This window comes from Lichenostomus cassidix, chromosome Z (genome assembly GCF_008360975.1).
Source record: "Lichenostomus cassidix isolate B80296 chromosome Z, HeHo_3.0, whole genome shotgun sequence".
NCBI lineage: Eukaryota > Metazoa > Chordata > Aves > Passeriformes > Meliphagidae > Lichenostomus > Lichenostomus cassidix.
The window spans coordinates 40,595,338-40,621,253 of record NC_139511.1 but is presented as its reverse complement, the minus strand read 5'-3'; the positions used below and the strand labels follow the sequence as shown (position 1 = coordinate 40,621,253).

At 37.3% G+C, this 25,916-nt stretch overlaps 1 protein-coding gene across 2 annotated transcripts in view; it reads left to right on the top strand.

The window, feature by feature from the left end:
• Window positions 1-25,916, top strand: part of VPS13A (vacuolar protein sorting 13 homolog A) — a 107,041-nt gene that overhangs the window by 45,855 nt on the left and 35,270 nt on the right. For both annotated transcript variants that reach the window (XM_085043004.1, XM_085043003.1), the window contains exons 31-49: window positions 10-113; window positions 544-711; window positions 1,311-1,618; window positions 2,330-2,477; window positions 3,388-3,538; window positions 10,167-10,291; window positions 11,097-11,266; window positions 11,871-12,091; window positions 13,218-13,450; window positions 15,884-15,976; window positions 16,454-16,810; window positions 17,611-17,712; window positions 19,036-19,194; window positions 19,313-19,574; window positions 20,455-20,615; window positions 21,719-21,822; window positions 23,114-23,411; window positions 24,532-24,927; window positions 25,725-25,829. In XM_085043004.1, coding sequence (XP_084899130.1) covers window positions 10-113; window positions 544-711; window positions 1,311-1,618; window positions 2,330-2,477; window positions 3,388-3,538; window positions 10,167-10,291; window positions 11,097-11,266; window positions 11,871-12,091; window positions 13,218-13,450; window positions 15,884-15,976; window positions 16,454-16,810; window positions 17,611-17,712; window positions 19,036-19,194; window positions 19,313-19,574; window positions 20,455-20,615; window positions 21,719-21,822; window positions 23,114-23,411; window positions 24,532-24,927; window positions 25,725-25,829 — 3,665 coding nt within the window. The remainder of the gene's footprint in view (window positions 1-9; window positions 114-543; window positions 712-1,310; window positions 1,619-2,329; window positions 2,478-3,387; window positions 3,539-10,166; window positions 10,292-11,096; window positions 11,267-11,870; window positions 12,092-13,217; window positions 13,451-15,883; window positions 15,977-16,453; window positions 16,811-17,610; window positions 17,713-19,035; window positions 19,195-19,312; window positions 19,575-20,454; window positions 20,616-21,718; window positions 21,823-23,113; window positions 23,412-24,531; window positions 24,928-25,724; window positions 25,830-25,916) is intronic.

Sequence of the window (25,916 nt, the reverse complement as noted above, 5' to 3'; positions counted from 1 at the left end):
TCTTTTGAGGTCTGGATAGCCAAGTGATCATGAAGAAAGCAGCAACTGATGTGACTGCAAAATTGAAGAACATCATTGTTGTGGATTCTGATGAGACAGCACTGTATAAAAAGGTAGCCATATGTGTGTATCATTGGAATGGATGCTAAATTAGATTTGTAGATTCTCTCTACTCTCTACTGTGATTTTTTTCAGTCATCTTTTATGTATTTGTTGGGAGTAGCATTCTCTGTAGACAGATTGATTTTGCTCCCACAGCCAATAATTATTAGGCTGACATTAATTTGTGCAACTGTGATATTCAGCTGCTCATTGCGCCTCTTACTCTGTTGACTTTAATTAACAGAATTATTCAAGCTGAGATTTCAACTAAATATTTTCAGCAACTTTGGATTTTTTTAAATGTGATTGTTTTTCATATATTGTTGAGATATTTGAAGTAAAAATGTCTTAGTGGTGTGAGGTACTACATTTTGTCTTGAAGTTAAGTTTCTCCAGTATGTAAGTTTTTACAGTAGAGTTACTATTTTTTTTCTTCTCAAGGCTCTTTACATCACAGAAGAAGAAGTTTTCAACTTCAGAATGGTATCATATGTGAATGCTACAGATGGCATTGCATATACAAATATGGATGTTGTTGACAATCGTATTTACCTAACTGTTGGGTGTATTCAAGTGGTTTTTGTCAACAAGTTTGTTTCCTCTATTTTGGTAAGTTAAATTTTCTAGATACTGTTTGTTAGCATCCAGGTAAAGTTGTCTGAGCAAGAAAGGGATAAGAGCATTTCATATGGGGTGGTGTCTGTTTGTGTAAGAGCTCTTGTATTATATTGTAGAAGCTTTACAGAGATTGGTAGTTGGGCTGTTTATTTTTCTTCTGTGTATGTTTGTTACTGTGGAGCAGATGAGTAAGCAACAAGATTTGCTATTAATTATAGTAATATTTTTCTTAGAAGATTTATGACAACTGTTAAATATATTACCATTCATTATTTATGACACTGAAATATAAGTAAGAAACCATGAAAATTAATGCCCTTTCCATGAATTCTGCTAAGTAAATAAATCTTTTGCTGCTCAAATGATTAAATAAAATGCAATTCCTGCAAGTCATGTTATGCGGTCATTGCTCTTACCATCTAATTTTCCAAATATTTAGTATGGAAGTTTATTTATATATATGCATAATTTGTCATATTTAGGGGAAGATTATAGTAAAAATAATAATGTTTTTCATAATGTTTTCATAATGTTTTTGAAGTAGTGTAATTCGTAATAATTAATTCCTAAAACCTGTATTCTTTTACTAGGCTTTTGTAAATAACTTTCAAGCTGCCAAGCAAGCTCTTACTGAGGCAACTGTTCAAGCAGCAGAGAAAGCAGCTACAGGTGTAAAAGGGTTAGCAGAGCGTAGTTCCCGTTTGGCACTAGATATCAATATCAAAGCACCTGTTGTGATAGTTCCACAGTCAGCAATGTCTGCAAATGTCCTGGTGGCTGATCTTGGTCTAATCACTGTGAAGAACCAATTCTTTATTGCTACAACAAAAACACGGTATAGTCTCCCACCTGTTATTGACTCCATGACGGTGAAATTGAGTGAACTAAAGTTATTCAGGTAATGTAGTGTCAATATTTTTAAATTCATTAAATCCTTTTGGGACTCTTCTGTTAGAGGACTTTGAGAATTTGTTAAATAATTCGTTTGTGGTTGGTGATTGACAGGTACACTTTTATCTTGGGATATAAGAGCAAAGTAATATTTTCTTAAAGCAATGAAAATGTATGGTTTAGGAAAAAAGCAATCTACGCATGTTTAAATAGAAGCAAATGTTTGTTCAGGAAAAATTTTGTAGCACTATAGACTTATGCATTATTCCTTGCTTTGGGACAGGTTATACCGATTTGTATTAGAGTATTTTGATGGGATTTTCAAGCTGTGCATAACAGAGATACTGAGTCAGATAGCCATAAAGAGCTGCTTGAAAATGGTCCTTGGTGCAGGGGATCTGTAAGGGGAGAGGGAAGGAGCTTTTCAATCACAGTTGAAGAATACTGAAGAAAGAAGGAATTGCTCTCCCTTGGAGAGGAGCTGAGGTCCTAACTTGCAAGAGTTTGTGTGTTGCATGCCTAATATGTGCCTGATACCTGCTCCCTGCCAAGGAAAGATATCCTTTTGGTGGAATAAGGCTTTAACTAGAGCTACTTGAAGTAGTATAAAGGCAGTTTTATAGCATTATTTAAAAAGATGAGGAAAAGACAGAAATGTGTTTGTTAGAATGTGTAAGTGAAATACCTAAAGCTGGGAGTGTTTCGTTTCTTTTCACAGATCTTGCTATGAGCAAGATTCTTTGCAAACTGAAGTACAATTGCTGCAGCCAATCAATCTGGAACTAGCTGTTGAACGAAATTTAGCTGCTGCATGGTATAATGAAGTTCCTGATATTGAAATATCCGGCCGACTCAAGCCTATGAATGTAAGCTCTTGTTTCTGAAAGCAACTGTTTAAATATTTGTGGAAAACAGATTCATTTTCCTCTATAAAAGTCCAAGCTCACTAGTTAGGCTATGGTTTGATTTCAAGACAAAGAGGTAGAATGGATTTTATTGTTTCATAGGGAAAATGCAAATGAATAGGTTTCTGTTCTAATTGAAGCTCTGTATTTCATTTGTGATACTCCTGGCACATTTTGTACTATGAATTACTGTTGCTAGTTAAAAATGGTTATGCTGTTCTAGCTTTCTATTACATGTCAGTGTCTTTCAATGAAGGATTGGAAAAGTTGGGGTTTCTTGGTTTGTTCAACAGTAGTGCTGAATTCATACCCATAACAAGCCTGAATAGTAATTAGTGACCTGCTGTGCCACATAGACAATTACGAATCTATGGGGCCAGATGGGATTCATCCTAGGGTGATTTAAATTTATATAAAAAATAAATCTAACAAATTAAAATTTAAACATAACATAAATTAAATTTAACATTTAAAACCAGAAAAGTTGTGAGGTGTTTAAGAAAAACCAGTTTGCAAAATTTTGAAATAAAACTCGTAACTCTTACTGTAAAGTGCCTTGTGACTAGATGCAGATAAAAATTTTGGCTGACTGTAAGTCAAACTGTATGTGTACGTGTTCTGACATTCCAGTTTCAAAATTGTAACTTGGTAGAGAAAGTTTGTGGATGAAAACAAAATAATGTGTGACTGACTTCTGATTTCTAGAAATTACTGTGAGGTGTTGTGCAAATTTGAGAAAAACATCTTGTGTTCTAAACAGAGACTCAGATGAGATTTATTTGATTTATCTGTCTATTTGTAAGTTTAGATTTTAGTTACAAAAGTTACGTGAACAGAGTCTTTGTGATTTTCATTCCAATCTTTTTTAAAGCTAATTCTCAGTCAGGAAGATATTACCACAATACTGAGGACACTAAACGAAAATGCAGGTGTAAGCTCTGGTGAATCAACACCTTTGCCAGAATTGAAAGAGTCAACTAGTCATTCTAGTGAAACACACAGTACTTCACAGCACTCTGCAGGTAATATTTTCTAAAATTACATCATCTAGCATTTTTAGGTATTATTGTCAATATATTACCTTTGTTGAAATTGCATTTATAAAAGGATGCCATATTCATTTGTGTATACCGATATTGTGGAATCAGGTGTCATCACTATCACAGAATCACAGAATTGTCTAGGTTGTAAAAGACCTTTGAGATCATCAAGTCCAACCTATGACCTAACATCACCTCATCAACTAAACTATGGCACTGAGTGCCATGTCCATTCCTTTTTTAAACACCTCCAGGGACAGTAACTCCGCCAACTTCCTAGGCAGAGGATTCCAATGCCCAATCATCCTTTCAGTGAAGAATTTTTTCCTGGTGTCTAACCTAAACATCCCCCAGCTTAGCTTAAGACTGTGTCCTCCTTCTGTCAGTGGTTGACTGGAGAAGAGATTGACCCCCACCTGACTACAACCTCCTTTCAGGTAGTTTTAGAGAGTGATAAGGTCTCCCCTGAGCTTCCTATTTTCCAGGCTAAACAACCCTATCTCCCTCAGCTGTTCTTCATAGGGCTTGCGTTCCCAGCCCTTCACCAGCCTTGTTGCCCTCCTTGAGCTCTATACAGTCAAAACACTTCCTAACATACAGTGCCACCCCGCCGCCTCTCCTCATTGCCTGTCCCTTCTGAAGAGCTTGTAGCCATCCAGTGCAGCACTCTGGTCATCCCACCACATTTCTGTCGTTGCTTTCCTGCTGCACAGTGGCCTTTAGCTCCACCTGTTGCTTACCCATACTGTGTGCATTGGTGGAGATGCACTTCAGCTAGGGTACCGATTTTATCCCTAACTCTAGCATTCTGCCCTATGGCTCATGTTTAGTGAGCCTGGTTATCTTGGTTTGAAAGACAGGTGTCTGTTAAGGAAGGTGGGAACCTCCATTAGAACATAGAACATGAGCCCCTTTTCCTCCCAATTATTCTAGCTTTGAAATCAAGGGCTTTCAGGCAAAGATATGGGAAAAGGAATAACAGTTCTTTACTAGTATCTATTACAAGGCAAACAAACACAAACAGCAGCAGCAACAACAAACGAACCAGAAACCCAGTGGCAGCTTTCCCTGGGCTGCCAGGCGCTGTCCCTTTGGTGCAGTTCCAGTCAAAGCCAGCAGGGGCGCTGTTGGCTCAGCCGGGCAGGGCAGTGTGGTGATTCCCCCGCGGCTGCAGGGGGCGCTGTGGCGCGAGCTCAGCTCTGCCTCCCTCACACGGCAATGGTGGGCGGCCTGAGGGCAGGACAGGCTGCAGCAGGGAGCTCAGAGCTGTGAGGGCAGGACAGGCTGCAGCAGGGAGCTCAGAGCTGTGAGGGCAGGACAGGGGGCAGCAGGGAGCTCAGAGCTGTGAGGGCAGGACAGGGGGCAGCAGGGAGCTCAGAGCTGTGAGGGCAGGACAGGCTGCAGCAGGGAGCTCAGAGCTGTGAGCTGGAGCAGCAGGGCTGGCACACCTGGGGTAGTGAGCAAGAGGTGGCAAAGACTCCACAGCTGTGGCAGGAGCTGCAGTGTGTTCCAGCAGGTGGGGGGCTTGGGCAGTGACAGCCAGGCTCTTCTGTAGCAGCTGCCAGATGCAGCCGGGGAGACACATGCTCTGGGAAGGGGAAGATGATTGGGATCCCGGGCTTTCCCCTGACGTACCAGAGTGGAGGGTAAAAGTCCTTGCCCAGTCAAATTGGATGTCAATACAGTCCCAGTTCAATGGCTCCTCTTACAAACAAAGGCTCTCTGGCAAGGAAAGAGGCAGTGTAGAGCTGGGCTCCCACAGTCCCAGCGAAAGGAAAACAGCAGCTCCACCATCCCCTCCGATGCCCAGAGAGCAAGTGAGCTAGGATTGGGCAGGTGCTCTCCTCCCCACACCCCACCCTGGCTACATCTTTTGTCTCTGTTAAGTACTGATAGTTAGGGTATTTTAGCAACAGATGAGGCAAAATTCTCTAAGAGAAAGAAAACAAAAGGGAAAATCCTAATCTCCAACACTGGTTTTATCCCTATTCCCCTGCAAACCTAGTTTAGAGCCCTTTTAACCAGCCCTTCCAATTTATAGGCAAGAATCCTTTTAGTCCTTTGAGACAGATGAACCTCATCTGTCTTCAGCAGTCCTGGTATTGTATAAACTGTCCCATGGTCAAAAAAAGACAAAATTCCACTGATGTCGCCAGCTTTTAAGCGACATGTTATCAGGTAGCTTCTCCTGTTTGTTTCAGTATTTCTAGCATGCTCCTGATGGGATTGAGAAAAACACTACCTATGCTCCTGTCCCTTCAACCAGTCAACCTGAAGTCCTTTCTAATTGCCATAGGATTTTTTTGCTCATCACTGCTGACCTGTACAAACAGAAGTGGGTAATAATCAGGGGGCTGAATCAGTCTAGGGGATCTCACAGAATCACAGAATGGGTCATGTTGGAAAAGACCACAGGGGGACATCTAGAACAACCTCCCTGCTCAAGCAGGGTTGTCCCAGAGCACATGACATAGAGTTGTCTGCAGATGGTTCTTGAATATCTCCAGTGTGGGAGATTCCACAGCCTCTCTGGGCAGTCTGTGTCAATGTGTGGTCATCTGCACAGTAAAGAAGCTATATTTGCAACTTCCTGTTCATAACTTTCTGCCCTGTCTGCCTCACTGTCCACTCATCCAGGCAACACTTGCTGAGTTTGCTTGTGAGGATATTGTAAGAGGCATTGTTGAAAGCCTTGTTGGAGTCAAGGTAGACAATATCCACTGCTTTTCTCTCATCCATCCTGGTAGTTATTTCATTATAGAAGGCATTCAGGTGGGTCAAGCATGATTTACCTTTGGTGAATCCATGCTGACTATTCCTGATCACCTTCTTGTCTTCCATAGGAATGGAAGAGATAGCCTCCAGAATGAGACACTCCGTCACCTTTGCAGGGATTTAAGTGAGGCTGAGTGGCTGGTAGTTCCCTGGGTCCTCCTTTGTGTCCTTTTTGAAGATTGGGATTACATTTGCTTCCTTCCAGTCCTCAGGCATCACTCCTAATCACCACAGCCTTTTGAAGATGATTGTCTACAGTCAGCTCTCTCAGCATTCATAAACATATCTCATCAGAGCCCATGGACTTGCGGATGTCAAGGTTGCATAGATGTTCTCTAACCCCATCATCCTTGACTAAGGGAATGGCTTTCTTCCAACATCCAATTACTCTGACCTCCAGGATCAGAGATTCCTGAGGGCTGGTCTTGTCAGTGAAGACAGGTGGAAAGAAGGCATTCAGTACCTCCTCTGCTTTCTCTGTTACCAGGGTCCCCCCCTCCATTTAGCAATGGGCCCACGTTATCCTTTGTTTTACTTTTGTTGTTGAAGAAGCCCTTCTTGTTGTCCTTGACACCCATGGCCAGATCTAATTCGCAGTGGACCTTGGGCTTTATTGTCTCGTTTCTGCTTACCCTGACAACTTCTCTATGTGCATTCCAAGTAGCCTCACCCCACTTACATCTCCTGTGTACTTCCTACTTACATGTGAGTAGTTACAGGAGCTCTTTATTCATCCATGAATAAAGATCTATCCATCATGCCCCCTTTTCCTGATTTCTTGCTCACTGGCATGCATCGAGATGCCAGTTCTTGAGCCTGGAGGAAATGATCCTTGAATGTCAATTCCTTATCCCTTCAATGCCTGTTCCGATGGGATTCTTCCAAGAAAATTCCCTGAACTGCTAAAGGTCTCTCTCCTGAAGCCCATGGTTACAATCTTACTTGCTGCACTGTTCACTCCTGTCCAAATACTGAACTCCACAATCTCATGGTCAATACAGCCAAGGCTTTCCCCAACCTTCACTTCCCCAGCAACGCCTTCCCAGTTTGTTACTGTGAGGTCAAGCAGCAAAGCATTCCATGTGGGATCCTCCAGTATCCATTACAGAAAGCTCTGATGAATGCTTTTCAGGAACCTCCTGGGCTGTTTGTGTTTCACAGTGCTGGTTCTGCAGCAGATGTCAGGGCAGTTAAATTCCCCCACAAGAACCAATGCCTGTGACTCTGAGGCTGCTTCAAGCTGCCTGTCAAAGGCCTCATCCTCCTGCTTGGGTGGCCTGTAGCAAACACTCACAGCAGTGTCACCCCTGCTGGTCTGCCCTTTTATCCTGACCCATAAGCTCTTGACTCACTTGTCATCTACCCCAAGACAAAGCTTGAAATATTCTAGGTGTTTCCTCAAACAGAAAGCTTCTGCTAAATAGCATGTAGTGCTTCATGACAGCATTCCAGTCATGTGAGCTGTCCCACCACATCTCTGTCATTCCAGTGAAGTCAGAATCCTTTGACTGCATTTCTTGTTCCTCCTGTTTGTTCTCCAAACTGTGTGCATTTGTGTGCATGCACTTTATGGAAGTATTTGATTGTGCAGGACAATGCTCCATACTCTGTCTTGTGGTTGCATCTTTGGATGCTTGTACTGACTGGATGTATTCCCTCTTAAGCCTCCTTTTGCTGCTTGGGTGGTCACTGTAGTTCTGCCCTTCCCACACCTTATCTCTGTCAAGCCTGGCTCTGTCCCCATCCTTCCTTTAAATCTAGTTTAAAGCTTTCTTAACAAGCCCTTCTAACTCCTGAGCTAAGGTCCTTTTTCCCCTTTGAGATAAAAGGATGCTGTTTGTTGCCAGCAGGCTCAGTGTTCTGTTAACTGACCCAGGATGAAAGAAACCCAAATTTTGATGGTAATGCAGAATTGTATTATCAAGGTATTAATCTGCATGATTTTCCTGACAGAATAGAAGAGAACACAACTTGTGCTCTAGATCCCGTCTCCTAGTAATATCTCTTACCTGAGCCCCAGGGTGGGCGGCAGACTACCCTGTGGGATGGATCTAGTTGGCTTACAGGGCCCTCAGTTCCCTTCAGAAGTGAGTCATCTGCAACAATTACTCTTCTTTCTCTCCTTAACCTGAAATTGTGATGCATTTGGTTGACTGACTTGCTCTGGACAGCGCCCCATGCAGACCTTCACCTTCACTATCATCTGCTTCACTATCAAGTTCCAGAGTTCCTAAGGTTACCTGAGAAGGCAAGGGAGGTGATTCTCCTGCTGCTTCCAGCAAGGACCTATTTCTGTTGTCCCTTGTCTTTTAGATCCCCTCCTTCTGTCTGATGACAAGAGCGTTGGAGTTCCTCTGACTTGTGCTGAGCTTCCATCTCCTGCATTTCTCTCAGGAATTTTCACCAGTCTATTTTGTATCACATTCCCTTTTGTATCATACTCTTCAGCCTCTCCACTTCCTCTCTAAGATCTACTGCCAGGCTCAGCAGATCATCCACCTGGTCCCGCTGCACACAGGTGTAGTCTCTTCTGCCTTCTGGTGCTGATGCCAGGCTCAAACACTCCCTGCAGCTGCAGGCCTGGACAACTGCATGCTTCAGAGGAATCTCAGTCCGGGCTGCCATGCTCCTGCTAGCAGTGACTTTTGGCCATATGGGGACCACTGTTGTGTCCTCGTGTGGTAGGTGAAAACAACCAGGTGAACTCTGGTCAGGAGCTGGGAGGGTCACTGTGCCCTCCTGCATGCCCTGCCTGCATGAGCTGCTGCACCAAGTGCTGTGCCTCATCCTTCTGATGTACCATGTCCTGTTTGCCCACCTTTTCACTGTGCTCCAAGTTCTATGCTCCCAAGAGTAACTTAAGTCTCCCTCGGTTGCTCTGGCAAGGCCCTCACTATGTCAGCCTCACTAATGAGAGCTCCTGGACTCCACCAGGTTTCTCCACACTCCTGGGTTTCCCTGACTCTGGGAGCCCTCTGCCAGGCTCTTTGAGGTGTTTTTCCCTGCAACTTAGCTGTAACCACTGCTGTCGTTGCTGCTGTCACTACATGCCTTGCTGGTGAGTTCAGTTGACTGCCAGCACATCTGTTACGGTGACATTTTGGTTTGAGCTATATTTGACAGTAATGATAATGAATAGGAGCAACTGGGCCTCTGTAGTGAGTTTTGGAGCATGACGTGCTGTAATGTAAGGACTGTCTTGTTTTCCTGGCCATAATGTAAGGTAGCACTTAAAGGTCTGTCAGCTGCATTTGGTGATATCCCAACTTTGGAAAGCTGCCATGTTACTCTCTTTCCTGTGTATGCTGGTTTTGCTTGCTGTTCAGATTTAGATCTGTTGGTCTGTCGTAATGATGGCATCCCTGAAAGTTTGTATTCCGTGCATGTCATTGCCTGTAGACTGTTCAGCACACACTACAGAAAAGCAAATAAAGTTGGGAAAATCATCTTTTGTTGAATTCCTCAATTAGATGTGAAAAACAAAAAAAATGTGGCAGATGAACAAATGACGATGAAAGTAAATTTGTAATGTTCTTGCACACAGTGCTGCATAATGTCAAGGGGAAATTGTACATTTATGGTTTAAAGATGGTAAAAATCACATGTAGATTATGTAAGAGGAGTGTTTTATATTCTCAAAAATTGTGTGATTTTGCCAAAAGTAATTATAGAAAGCATGATAAACACATGCTGAGTGTGGATGGATTTACATGTGGAGAAAAAGGGAAGCTGCTGTCCTTATGGTCGAAGTGAGGATGTTTTGGTTTGGTTTTTTTTCCCTTATTTGCAGTCAGGTAATCTTCTTAATATTAACCATTTTTCTGATTTCTGAAAGGTGTAACTATTGTGACATCAGCTGTGGTGGAATTGCATTCACCTATGAAAATAAAAACAACACTAAAACTGGACTTCAAATTTGACTCTCTGACTTTAGTGTTGTATAGTCCAAATTCAAAACAGGTAAGTATAATTTTGGTTACAAAGAGAAATCAGCAGCTTTAAGGTTACCTAGCATTCTGGAAATTATGAGTAAAAACAGCTTAATTTGTAGCAGAGAAAGTGTGTTATGGCAAAAATTACAGATGTGATGGAAATGATAAAACAGCTATTTCAGCTAAATCACTTGGCCAATATTTCAGGAAATAGAATAACCAGTGGTAGCACATAATACATCTTCTGGCATCTGACTAAAAATCTGATGAAAATTTATATTAATATAAAATATAATTTGGGAATAAAACAATGCAGAAGAATGAAACATTCATTAGTTACATATACAGATGTGAATGTGGACACAAAATTATGATAATAGGAATGCATGTATGTTCGTCGTGGTTCAAACTTACAAAACTTGTCACCAGATTTCTGACTAAAAGTTTGGAATTTATTGTAAACTTAGGTTATTTTTTAAACAACTTTTTGGTGTGTGGCTAAACGCTGTATAGTAATAAGAGGCAAAATTTAATTTCTCATTTGGCATCTTTACATATACTATGTCTTTTTACATGAACCAAAATTGCATTACTTTCTTGTAAGCATTGTCTCTCACTTTTGTAAGCTTGTTTAGAAAGATGGTAGAAGGGTAAAGCTTTGCTTTTTGGAAGTTTTCTCTTTTATGTTATTGATTGTGGTTACCTTCTGAATTAGTAATGGATTTATTTAATTTATTATTATTGGAAATATTATATCAGTTAGAATAAAACTGTATCACGCCTCTTTTTTTTTACTACGTGTAACTAAACATACAAATGTTTGATTTAAACAGGTTAACAGTTTGGATCAGAGAGATGACCTTTTGAAGCTTGCAGAGTTTAAATTGGTTTTTATGTCAGCTGCTCTGAAAATGTTATCAGATGGTTCAATGAATGCTTCAGTCAAACTGGCAAACTGTACATTAGACGATAAAAGACAGTCAATCCAGAAGGCTACACCAAGGTCTGTAATTTGACATAATTTACTGTTTATTAAAAAAAGACTTCATAATGTTTCCATTTCATTAGTGTTCTGTTAAAACTACAAATGTTTTAGTGTAGGGATTCTTAAAGTACATGTTACTGTGGATTTACGTGTTTTACTTGCCTTCTGTTCCATGTCTTTATGAGAGACCAATATAAATGGTAGATACAAAAAATGAAATAAACTGAACTTTAAATATGAATTTAATAAATGCACATAGAAAACAATTCCACTTTACACTTTAATGAAGTGCTAAGTAAGGCTGAGAAGGTGTTTCATGAATAGTAACAAACTTCAGTGAAATATAGTACTTTTGATATGTAAACGAGGAATTACGATGGTTCGACTTGTTGAAATTATGAACAGCTTTAGTTACCAGTGTAACCAGGGATTCGAGTTAGTTTTAAAGTTACGTAAAATTTATGCTAATGTTTTTATTGGTCATGTTTTAGAATTATTTGTGTTACTTTAAAAATTCACTCTTGTTAATGTATTGCAGCTGGAATTGGGATCTTGAGTGTTTTTCAGTATTTGTGGCTGGCTTAGTATTGTTTCACTAACCGCCTCCTTAATTGTCTTTTAGAATGGTGGAAATGAAACGTGGATTTGAAAAGAAAGTTATGGTGGATATAAACTACAAACAGGGGAGAGATGGAACTATTCTTGATGTTATTGTTCAAGAGATATACCTTTGCGCAAGCATGGAGTTTCTACTTACTGTAGCAGATATATTCCTAAAGGCTAATGCAGAAAGTGCTGCTGCACAGAGAAATCTCAAACAGTCATTACCTTTAAAGGACCAAGGTATAAACCCCTATATACTGGAAATAATTTAAAATCTGTGTTTAAATAGTAGCTCAATTTTAGTATTGTAATACTCCTTTTATACCATTTCTTGTGTTTATGTATATAGAGTGTCTGCTTGTAACCATTAATGTTTCTTTCTTTATGTCATGGAAATAGATTCATGACCTTTAGTCTTTGTTTCCCAATGAAGTCTTGTCTTACTAGACAAAGAAGATACCTGAAAATGTATGTTTAAAATAAAATAAGATGGTAAGAATGATGGAGCATGTTATATTACGCTTACACATGCAATCGGCTTGCCTGATCTTGCTGCCCGGAAATGTTTTCACTACACTTGCCCACTGATGTGCATTTCTCCCTACATCAGAGAACACACTTTCAGCTTGAGGACCTGACATCAAAAATTGGTCCATTAAAACATCAGAGCAGGAAATAGTTTTTTATGCTTCCAGGCCACAGGTAGCTCACATCAGGTGTATCAAGCAAGTTCCTGTTTTTTTTGGTGTTGTTTTACTATGCCCTAAATGTCATAGTTGTGTCCCTCTTAGCCAGGCCTGTTGTGATTATTTGCTGATGATCAAAGTCTAAATGATAAGGAAGTATTATATGAAAGTGTATTTTTATTGCAAATGGCTACATCAAGCATCAGTAAATGCTGCATTATTGTCCTGTGGAAAAATGTGAGTTTGCTAATCCAGAGAGCAGAAAATGTGTGCATCATTTTCGTAAGACTGTGTTGTGATTGGCAGGTGTAGGCACAGTGAAACTCATACACGTTAATATCAGAGATAGTAACAGTGGTGATACTGTTACCCTTTTCATTTCCACATAGAAGATTTGTGGAATCTTTTGTCATACCCAAGAGTAATTAGGTATTAAATGGTTTTGTGCCTGCAATGAAGAGTCTAGAAGTAAGTCAGTTGCAGGGATCTACAAATTTGCTGACACCAGTTGTGCCAAATCTCACCACTAAATATTTAAAACCTCCCTGTAAGTTACAAAAATTAAATAATTATTGTAATTAATATTATTAGTTGCAGTTATTATTAATAATTAAATCACAAGTTAACAATTGCAATTTAATGTTTTAAGAATTAAACTAATGTAATTTCTGTTTCTGAAGCACCTGTGCAGCCTGTATCTACGACAGAAATGAACATTGTTGTTAAAAATCCAGAGATTGTGTTTGTGGCTGATTTAACAAGAAGTGATGCTCCTGCATTGGTGGTTACAACACAGTGTGAGGTCTTCATTAAAAATAGCCCTGAAAGGCACAACATGACAGCTGCTGTTAAAGAGATACAGATGAAAGCATGCCCATTTCTTCCAGAAGAAAGGAAAGGGAACATCACTACGGTGAGTTTTCAGCCATTCAGTGTGTATGGAAAAGGTGCTTTGTAACTTATGCTACTAAAATACAACTTATTTCTAAAGCATTCATCATTATAATTTATACAAAGGATAGGTGAGTAAAATTTTGTGGTGAACGTTTCATTGATTTTATTATCTTTTGTCTGATATGCCTAAAGCATAATTTTGGGTTTTGCTTTGTATGACAAGCTACAGCCCCAAGGATGTCTTTCATATCCCATGTAAGCCAAATAAATAGAATTTTTTAAGTGTATGCTATGTCAAATGCAGTATAGTAAATTTGGAATGCTGTAATTCTAAAGCTTTGCATTAAATAGCTATGTAAGAGAGCAGCACAAAAAAAGAATGGGAAGTGCATATTATGAAACAGTTTACTTACAATATGCCATTTGTAAATTCCTTGATGTTAAGGTCCATATTGTCGTATTAAAGCTGCCTGTTTATATTTTAGCGACAGAATCAAACTTGATAGTTACTGACCAGGTGGAAGTGCATTGACTCCTGGAGTTTCTTACAGCTTTTCTGCCTCTACAGCAGACTGTACCTCAGTTAACACTGTGAGGATATTATTTATCAGAGAAAAAATTAAAATTGACTGTATATCCAACAGTTACCCATGTCCTCAAGCCAGAGATGAATTTTGAGGAGCAAGTCTTTTCAGCTCTGTGTTATTGTGTGCTTCCTTGTGGAGTGACGTAGGAAAGACCAAAACTATAAGCAGAAATGACTGGGGCTTCCCCTTCATCTCAATGTCAGGTAGACTCGTAGCAGCTCAGTTTACTACTTGGGTATACACATTCTTTAGTTAAGCTAAAATGTTAATCTAGTCATTTAGAGAGAGATGCACTTGCAAAAACACAATGCAAAGTCATTTGACTTCTGGTTTTGTAGCTGGCAAACGCGGCATAAATATGACTTCCTTTGTGGAGAGCTATTAGAAGGCTTCGCATCAAGTTTTCCCTGTTAAAGGAATATCTTCTGATGGAATCTCTTATCTCAGACTGTAGCAACAAAGACCTGAATCTGACAGGATGCTTGTGCTATAGATGCAGGAAAAAACTTCAGAGGACACTGGTTTTAATGCTTAAAGCAGTACCTTCCTTGAAAGAGTCAGAAAGTTCTTGAAAAGAGTATTTAAAACAACAACAACAATAACAACAACAGCAACAAATCCAAAAAAACCGTACTTGCCCTGCAGGTAGCAGCATAACTGCTCATTTTGAAAACATGTATGTAAGCAAACTTCTGACCCAGGTTTTCTGTAAACAATCTAATGTCAGTCTGGGAAACTAATTGAGTTGGACGAATTAATCCTTTTGATGACAAAATTATCAAGAGTGAAGGAGACCTTCAAGATCATTTAGTCCAACTGTCAACCCAGCACCACCACAATCTTAAACCACGTCATGGTTTCATGTGTCCACCCTTAAACTACATGTCATGGTTTCATGTGTCATGTCACGTGTCATGTCTGGATGCCAAGTAGGGAAACTAACCTCTGGATTTAAAATAGCATGAGTGATGAGGGGTTTTTTTATATTTCTCACATGTGTGTTCATCTAAAGAGGAGGTCTAAGGAGGAGTATGTTCTTTTTCATTCCTGAGTGTAACAAAGAATAAGAAAAAAAGAGTAATTTGAGCGATAGAGTATAAAATAATATTATGGACCCCATATTCTGTTAGATCAAGCTCATTCAGGAAAAGTGGGGTCAAACTGATGCAGAGTGTTTCTATGACTCCAGCATCTGATTCACGTAAGGATAGAGATATCAGAAAAGATTGCCAAATCCATATGGTTTGAAGTTACAGTTTTTGAAAGACTTGTCATCTCAGATCAGGATTGAAGAGCAAATTTTCCTGTCTGTACTGTATGCCAGTAGAGTCTAATTGCATCTGAGTGCTCCATTAATAACATAGCACTGATCTTGTTCATAGCGTACCTTAGCTTTGGTAAACTTTGACAAGTGAAGACATTCTTCAACAGGGATTGGCTGCAGCATGAAGTTGGAACGGAGTGATTGTTACTCAGTTGCATTGTTATTTAGGAAAACTGTAACTGTGTTGTTGCTGTGTTGCAACTGAAAATCTGGTTCTCCTCAAAAGTCAGAGATGTGACAGCGTGACAGTGCAGTGCTTTGAAGGCATCTGCAGACTTTACCTAAAGAATGGAGTTACTGAAGTGTAATGCATTTTACTGTAGCTGACATTTGAATCTTTAATGATTGAGAATGGCTGAGGTGGTGCTTCTGGAAATTTTTCTTTTCTTTCAACATGTTATTAGTGTTCAAAATTCTCTTAATATAGAAGGACCAAATAATGGTAAATTTTCTTTCAGTACTTTTTATGTGTATGATTTAAAAGTAAGTTTTTTAAAATATTTTTTCTTTATGTGAAATACGTTTTTACTTTATTGTATAGGTATTGCAGCCATGTGACTTCTTCTTTGAAATGAAACAGTCAGGTACTGATCCACAGATAGGTGATCTAACGATTAAATCTCTAACAATAAAAGTAAGTAGACCTTTGTTGTGTTTTTAGTTTTCTTCTTCCTGCTCAGCAGGCTATGAACTTGCTTCAGGAATTACTGAAGTGGGGAATTGTTCCAGTTCTTCATTAGGTCACCTACCTACCTGTTTAGCATGTCAAAACAAATAAAATTGAAAATTAACAACTCTGTCACTATGCTTCGGTTTTGAAATCTGTGTTTTATAAAATGGCCTGGTATGCAGAAGTAAGTTTTGAAGTGTTCAGATAAATCATTGAATGATGTAGTTTAGAAAGCTTTCATCTGGAAGTAAGTCAGGGGTTAAAAGTCTGAAAAGATTGAACTGTAGCTTGTGGAAGAGAAATATTTTCAAACAAGAGAGTCCTATAGAAAATGGAAGTGTTTTATTATTGTAACAATATACTTATTATGCTTTTGTTTCTGAAAGTAGCTGTTTCTGTACTAGCTTCTCATTTCCAATTATTCCAATTTCTTACTTGTAGGTTTCACCAATAATCATAAACACCGTAATTACTATTACATCAGCCTTTTATCAAACTGCAGAAACAACAGAAGAAGAGATTAGTCAAATTCCTCCTGACTTGTGGAATAAGAAAGATATAAAAAATCTGAAAATGTGGTTTCTTGAAGAGACGAATGAAAATGAAGATAAAAATCCAACCACTGAACTGGTTCCCACAGGAGAGTCATTGAAAGTTAATATAGAATCTGTTTTTCTAACACTTGAAGCTGGGGTTGGGCACAGAACTGTACCAATGCTTTTAGCCAAGTCCTCGTTTGTTGGAGAAGTCAAGAACTGGAGTACTCTAATCAACCTACGTTCTCATCTTGAGCTGGAGGTGAGGAGTCCTACATAAAGAAACAAAAGTTTTCCTATAGTGCTAAACACTACTGTCTAGATGTTTTATATGTGATTCTTATACAGTAAAAAGAAAAATAACCCATATATTTGATGGCTAAACTGCTGGGAATGTGTGTTGTGGAAGCATCATAGGAACGAGGTGTTAAGGTAGTTAACAGATGCAATGGTATTAATTGCACAGTAATTGGCATTATGCAGCATCACATTTAGCCTCTTTGCAAGTTCCTAAAGACCTGCGGCATCAGTATTAAATGTTTGTTTCTTAAAGTAGCTGTTTCTGTACTAGCTTCTCATTTCCAATTACTGTGATTTCTTGGAGAGTGGCAACAGGTTGAAACTCTCTTAATAATTTTCAGTAAATATTATAGTTGAATATATCATGTATTGTTTCTGTAAAATTCTATGTGATACCAGTATTGTTCATAAAACATCGTGACTGACTCATATGTGGAAATTAGTGACATAAAATTCAGTGATTGTTGAAGGTAGATTGTTCCTTATTTGTAGTGCTTTTGAATTCCAGTGCCTACCGTTTAAGCCAAAATTATATTTTTAGTGGCTCACTTTTTACCACTTATTTGGAATTGGGTCTTTGCAGTAGAGACTTAGCTGCCTCATTTATTTTTCTAATGTATTTATTTCATTGTATGGTGGCAGCTGAAAATGCAGTCTGATTTTGAATCTTTCATATTACCAAAACCATAAATATACTTGTAAAACAGAATTTTTTATTTAAATTGTATGTAAATTCCTAACTGCTTACTGGATTTTTGATAGGTACATTATTTTAATGAGATGTTTGGTGTGTGGGAACCTTTGCTTGAGCCGCTAGAAGTTGAGAAGACTGATTTATTCAAGCCATGGATTCTTGAAATCAAGGTATAGTTTCCAAAGCTGAACTCAAATATTGCATTTCAATGCCTTAGAAAAAACAAATGCTCTCCACCTTTCATTGCTGAAACTAATTTAACAATTTTGTTTCTTCTTGTTGGTTACTGAGAGCTTCGTCTCAAGTAGTGAAAGAAACCAGTTCTTGTACAAGGAAACATCCAGACTCACAGATCTGTTGAGCATTGTCTTTCAAGAAGAAAAATTTGATTCTAGTTCCACCAGATAATCGTAATGGCTTTATATCAGTCTATTAGGCCATATGCTAGTTATGCATTTTGTGACTTCGTCAAGACAAACCACTGATATTGTTCCACATTTGTATATATAGCAGAAATGTACTGGGGAAACTGATAGCTGTTGACTATGTGCTTGACAGCACGAAGAATACTATGGGAGTAGTGCTCTTACCACTTCATTTTCATCTTTCATGCAAATAGATTCTGGTCTCAAAGTAGATAAGCCTTTATCTAAGGATGGGAGGTACCTTTCATTTTTCCTCCTTCTGTCTTAACTGTTTTATTTCATTGTTTCTGATTTTTTTCAAAACTGTTCAAGTATTTTTAACCTGAGAGGTTGCTCAGAATTGAAAACCTTCCCTTTTCCCTTGATAACCTAGGACTATCATTATCAAAAAACTTACTACAGTAGCCTCAGAAGGATAAAGATTGTGGACTGAGATACTGCAGTTAAGAAAATACTATTAAAAATACCCCCAAGAATTTTCCAGAAAGATACTAGACCTGTAGGTAGAAGATAGTGAATCAACCTCATGTCTTCTCAGCCAGATGTGAAACACAATGTTTGGAAATACATAATTTCCAGAAATGTTGAAGGCTATATGAATGTATTTCATCAGACTTCTATTTTTGCCTTCAATCAAATGAAAACAAAGTAGTTATTTGACTTGGAAACATACAAGGATTAAATGTGGAGACTGTTTTGAAACTAGGAAATAAATTATGTGTAAGTTTCTTCACAGTGTTACTCAGCAGGTTAAGATGAATGTTATCACAAAGTATTTACTGGATATGTTAGTGGTTAGTATATATTTTGTTTACTTTTGAATAATCACAAATATAACTACTGTTACTGGAATTTCATTGACTTCTAGAATACATAATTTGTCTCTTGTCTAATTTATTCTCTCCCTCTTTCATTTTTATTTGAGAATAAAAACATAAACAAAAAAAAAAAAAGGAAAACCATTGCAGGACGTAGAAATGGGAAAGGGAGACATAGAGAGTCTTGAGGTGAAACTTGCTTCTACAGAATGAGTGGTCAGTTAAGAATTCTTTAAAAATCTTCTTTCAGATGAAGAAGGCTAAAAAAGCGCTGTTTGAATCAGATGATGAAGAAGAAGAGAGCTACAAAGTTCCAGAATATAAAACAGTAATAAATGTTTCCTCAAAAGACCAACTCAACATTACACTGTCCAAGCTGGGACTGCAAATGTTGAGTAACTTGGGCACGGTAAGCAAGATTTCTTAACTGTGGAGTGTTAGAATAGCTAAATGAATGTTTCCAGGGATCATCTTGGTAAAGTCTTGTTCAGTATGTTTATGTTTTGTATCGATTCTTTGCCTTCTAGGCATTTGCTGAAGCAGCTAGTAAAACCTCAGACATCTTCAAGAAAGACCAAGCACCATTTGTAATAAAAAATTCTTTAGGGCTTCCCATCACGGTCTTGCCTAGTGATTCCTTTAGCGTCCTTAATGTTGAATTTGGAGCAAAAATATTTCACTTAGAAGATGGAGAGAATTTAAATATGGAATTTGTCAGAACTAAAAATGAGAGTGACCAGTTCACAGCAATGACAACACTGAGTAGCAAGAGATTTTACATTCAGATCTGTAAGTACCAAAGTTTATACATTTCCTGTTTTTGTAAATATTCATCATGCATAATACCCTGTCTTGTACAAGTCAATAAATATTGGAGGACTACAGAACATGAAAGGAGCATTTCTTTGAATTCTAGATGTGTGGCTGTATTTGAAATCCTGCTTTAGCCTTTACAGCTAAAAGTTGTATGTATCATGCTTCTTAATTATTGCAGCATAGGTTTGCTACTATGATAAATAATTTATGCCACCTATCTTTATTGCAGTCAGGTATTTGTCTGCATGTATATGTTATTGCCGAACTCAGCTGCTCAAAATAATTTTTTATTACAGAATTGAGTCCATCCATATGTGTGTTTATAGAGGTCTAGTCTAAAGGAGGCATTTTTTAAGAAAAGATTGTTTTAAATAATTCTAAACAAACCAAAGTTTAAAGCTAAAATTAAAATTTAGTTATTTTTAATGGTGTATGTGTTTACAGTTTGACTGATTTATTGTAACAATTGGCAGTTTTTGAAACTCAACCATATGATGTATTAGTTGAATTGTTTTTACAGTACAAGAGCTGTACCTAGTTAATAAGCTACTACATCTTGTACACATTTCCTGTGAGGCACTAATTTTTTTTGCTGTAGTAAAATCCACTTAAATATTTGAGTGATGGACTCGTTTATTCTTTCTCTTGTGGCAAAAAAGGAGTATTTGATGTGTCCTTAGTAACACTGCAAGATCAGCATATTAAGAGTGCTGATTGTACTTTTTTATCTAGTGGGTGTTTTTTATTATTAGATTGAATGACTCAGAAAATTCTATTGATCGCACATTTTTGTCTTTCAAATGTTTCTTTGTGCTCCTTTTGCTTGTTTCATGTCACATCTTGTAAATTCTAGGTCCGCATAATCATTCTGCTGTGGAAAAGATTCCATTGACAAAAGTGGGTCGATGTATTTACAAAGTGAGACACGAGGAATCAGGTGTTGAAAGGTCCATTGTCTGCCAAATTGATACTGTTGAAGGAAGCAAGATGATAACTATACGTTCCCCAGTTCAGGTCATTATATATCCATACACTTACTTTTTTAATGAATGCAAATGATCCTTTAGAGTTTAAATATACATTGAGAAAACATATTTTAAAAATTTACTTGAATTGTCCTTATAACTTTGCTTTATGTACGATTTTTCTAGCATAAAAAATGTTTTCAAAGTGACAGATGGGTTGGATGCAGGTGGAAATCACTCAGATTTTGGATCAGGATAATTCATTAGTAATGTTTGCTAATAGTGGCCCTAATTTTAGCCTTGAACTATTTGCTTTGTATGAAGTGATCAAACTTCTCTTAATCTTACCTTGGTTTCACAAGTTATCATTCAATCAGATTATTTAATTTTCTTCATCCACTAGCATTGATATGTTAATTTCAAATTTAGTACAGTGACAGTTGAAAGGCCAGACCTTTGAGTGCCTATGTCTTTTGATTGAAGAGCATTTTTTATAGACATTATATGGTTTCCAGGTGCAGTGATCATTCAGATATTAGTGTTCTATAGTCATAGTGTTCCTGTTACATTTCAGTTGCTTTTTTTTTTTGCTTGAAGTGGTTTATGGCTTGATTAATGACCAAATTTACTGTTTAATTATTTTCGAAATAATTTTTTTTTCTAGGGGCTAATTAATGCCATTAAATTAAGCTGGAAATAAATAAAAAATAATGTTTGCAAGAAAGATAGCTACATGCCCTGAATGATAATGGACATTAATGATATAACCTTAAATTTCTGACTTGCTTTATGTTTTCACTATATGGATTTTTGAACCTTGTGTCTGTTAGATTTTTAGGAGAACACTCTTTGGAAAGTCACCATACAGTTGAGATTTACTTGTCTTTTGTTTTTCAAAGTCTTGTGTTTCTCCTTGAGAAGTATTTTGCAGTTAATATATTTATTTCATAAATAAAATATAGCGTTAAACTGCAGAACCAGATAATTTAAAAAGATTTGCTGTTTTAGAGACAGTTCTTCTGAAATACTTGACCTTGAATGGTAAAGGGGTAAGATGAAAAGAAGAGTTCTCATTCTTGGTTTATTAAGTGCAAAATACTTTGTCTTTCCAGTTTTTCCTAATGTGTGTTGCTGGATTTTTGTTTCACATAGATAAGGAATCATTTTTCAATCCCTTTCAATGTTTTTGAAGAAGGAAGATGTTTAGGAACTGCTTCACCAGCAAATGAGTTCAACATACCCTTTTCCTCTTACAGGTACTTTTCTTTTATTTTTCTTTTATCGTGGAATATGTTTATATGTTTTTGATTATTGTATTTATACAATTACACTAAAAAAAAAAGATTTTTTTCCCTTTGCTACCTAATACTGAAATAATACTGTGCTGTCATTGTTGGGTAGGATCTTCTCAGAGTCTGTAGTCAGAGTTACACAGAATAGTATTTCATTGTTGAATTGGAAGTATTTTGAAATCCGTTTTTACAAACAAGTTAAATTAGCTAAGCTACTTTAAGAATCTGAGCTCAGGTACTTCTAGAACACAGTGATTGTAATCCACATGGTACACTTCTTCGTAGTGGGGTGATGTCTAGTGAATTAGTGCAGATTCTTCATTTTTTCTGAAAAGGCTTCTTCTGATTTTTTGATTCTGAATTAAAAGATTGAAAGTAATACACTTAAACTCTATCAAGTATGTAAAAAAAGACTCACAACTTAAAAAGACTTGGTTTATAGTATAGCTATGCTATTATCACATTCAAGCTAATAGCAAAACTGCATGAGTTTGCATGTATATTTTAGCTAAACTGTCACCAAGCTGTAGGTAGATAGGTTTGCTTTGATTGATTTTTTTAATGATTGCAGAGATTTTTTTCCTTCTGTATTCCTCCAAACACTCTCCTCATTTTTCTACAGCAGAAGTTCTGTATTTTTTCATTACTCAATTTACATTTTACTGTAGATTAATTAATTTATTGATATTTCTAACCATTTGTATTTCATTAATAAGATTTAGTGATGTTCTGATTCATTGCACAAATGAGTTCCACTAGGCAGTCAGGAAACATGTCAAAACAAAAAACCTTCAGTTATGAGCAGCTGTATTAGGTTAAAGCCGTTGCTTTACAAAAGCCACGTGTGTAAATAATTAATGAACTTGATGCTTTATGTGACTGAAAAGGTCACTTTCTGCCCATCTGTTATTGGGAGCAAGCTGCTGATACAGACCTTTTGCTTGGAATAGCAATGGAGCAGCACTTGTAAGGAAATTAAATAGTCTCTTCATAAAAATCTCCAATAACCCTTTCTTTGTAAGGAGAGCCTGTGAAAGTGTGGAACAAAAAATCCCAGCTATTACAATAGCATGAACTTTTGGGATCCAGTCTATCTTTTGGTTCCTCCTTTTATTAAGAAAAAGGCAGGCAATTAATTACTGCTAGAAATTTTCCTAAATCCAAATAATATAAGACTGTTCCTGTTGCATAGTAGTTTTTAGTAATTGAAAAATTCAGTCTTGTGTTCAATGTCTAAAAATGTTTTCATCTACAGATCCATACTGAGTTTGCAACCACTAGCCAATGAAGATGGAGTGGGTGGAGAATATGATACGTGTGAAGGAATTACATTTGATGAAATTATGAAAAATGTTGACAGTTTATTACAAAGGAAATGCCAGTCTGTGAGGTCAACTAACCACTCACTTATCATCAATATTGTTCCTGTAAAAGATTCATTGCCATCTTCATTATCTGCAGAAGATGAATGGGATTTTCCATATGTTGTGCATTTATGGCCTTCTGTTCTTCTCCGCAATCTTCTTCCTTATCAAATAACTTACTCTGTGGAGGTAATTAGATAATGCCTGAATTTTAATGATGCTTCCCAGTTACAATGTGAAAGCTGGTTGAAATGGAGATTAGAGTTGCAGTAGTTGTGAAGCAAGCTCACAGATCTTATAAGGGCAAGTCTGTATTTACAGAGATGAAATATTATCAGAGTGTGAAATGTGCTGTTGTTAAGCCATACTTTAGGTATATGCAAAGTGAAACTTTACAGTGTACAGTTTGGCCTGGTGGCAGTCAGTCACTCAAGTTCAACTGAGGCTAATTAAATAGTGCAGCTTTTTCGCTGAAGACTGCCTCAAGTGGATCATCCTATGTTAGCATTTTATGTGCAGTCACTTTTAGCAGTGGCATGCTTTTAGTGGATTCTCACATTTTTCCTGGTTTTGGCTTTTTCCTGGTTTTGGCTTGAGCTGCAGCCTAATGCTAGACCTCAAATTCTTTCCAGATGAAATTAAACAATTAGGGGAATTTTCACTGTTAATAGGCATTCTTTCCTATGCCCGATGAAAGACAGTCTTGAGTAAAATACCTAAAATGTGCTGCATAGACATTGATTCCTCAGCACTGTATGTTTTGTTTTATGGATCTGGTATAATTGTGTCCCACTCCTTACTGATACACATTTAGAATAACAGAAATACAGTTTGGAGACAGAGGTTTTTTTCAGATGGTCTTGATGTTTAGTATTTGAACTCAAATAGCAGAATCTCATACTAAAAGTTTGTCACAAATAAAAATTTACTAGGACTGAGACTGTCACTTGTAACAAATGTATGGAAGTAGGAGGTTCTTCTCTGTATGTCTCTTATAAATTTAAATTTAGTGAAGAAAATACTATTGTTGAGGAAATTTGTCATGTAAGCATATTTATGTGTTTGAATTTGGTGACAGATGGGCTTTTTGATGTTGAATATTGATGACCATGCATTAGGGTTCTCTTTGCAAAATATTGTTTCAGGTAGATGTTTAAGAAAGTAACATAATTAAATAAAACAAAAGGTATTTTAATTGTGTCTAAATAGCTTCTATCTTAATTTTTAAAGCTAGCTAAAAATAAAAGTTGGTAAGAATTTTTTGTGTGACTCATGTAAGTGCACTCTGGTGTTTGCTTGGTTTTTTAAGGGAAATGGGAACAAATATGATACTCTCGAAGAAGGATGTTCAGCCCAGATTCATAATGCAGTCTTGGACCAAACAAAACTAGATTTGCAGTTGCTTAACTATCTTGATCAAAACTGGAGAAGCGAGTACCATATAAAAAGCAATCTGCCTGATATCAGCTTCACAACGTTTTACTGCATCACAGAGCTGGATAAAACTGAACTGGATATTGCTGTTCACGTGACCTACACAACTGGGCAGATGGTTATAGCAATTCACAGTCCGTACTGGATGGTGAATAAAACCGGTCGAATGTTACAATACAAAGCTGATGGTATTCACCGCAAGCATCCTCCAGATTACAAAAAGCCCCTCCTTTTTTCTTTCCAGCCTAAGAACTTCCTCCAAAATAACAAGGTATTGTATTTTGCAAACCTGACAACTCTGTACTTGTTTATGTTGTTGTATAAAAGCATTTTTACACTTTAAAATCTATGTACTCTATCCTATGCTCTGTAAATGGCATGAAACCTGCAATATCTCTGTCTAAAACCAGTCTTCTAAGCAAGTGTGTTGTCAGATATGCTTGAGATAAATTTTCATTATCAGAGGTGGTGTTAAGAAAGAGATCCTCACTTGGAAAGAAAAAGTACATTGAGAAGTGTTTTCTAAATAAAATGTTCTCTTTTTACTTTTAAACTGCATCAGTAAAGGTTCTTATTCCAAATAAGACATAGAAATTGCAAAGGAAATGTGAAGCTGTGGTACTTGAAAAATAAGTGCTACTTGAAAAATGAGTGCTTGCAATGGTGTTTGGTAGGTTGGTTCTGGGTTCATAGAATGCTAAGGCTAAGTTCACCATTTGCGTTTGCTGAGTTTTTTAATGCTGAATGTTACTGATGGAGGAATGATATGAGAGAGATTACAAGAAGGCACTGATTTTCCTTTGAAATTTTAATTATGATAAGTTTCCAAAGGATCCTTATGTGATTACGTTCTCTGTAATGTCTTACACTTAGAATGCTTATTCCATATACGTTATAACTAAGTGTGGTGGAAAACACATTTGTGAGATGATACTGGCAGTTGTTATGTCTTGACTTTTCAAAAGAAACACCAGTGTTCCCATTTATGTTTATGCATACTTTATATATAATTTTAAATGTTGTGAGTGACTTGTAAATTGGAAATTAATGCAGGGTGCTTCTTCACAGGTGCAGCTTAGGGTAACTGACAGTGAACTGTCTGATCCATTTTCACTGGACACTGTTGGAAGTCACGGTTCTGTGGAATGCAAGAGTCATAAAAAAGAGTATCAAGTGAGTTAAATTTATCTTTCAAAATCGTTACTTTTGGGATATAAATGAGTTAAGAAAAGTATACTTAAAATACTGCTTTTCTGTTCA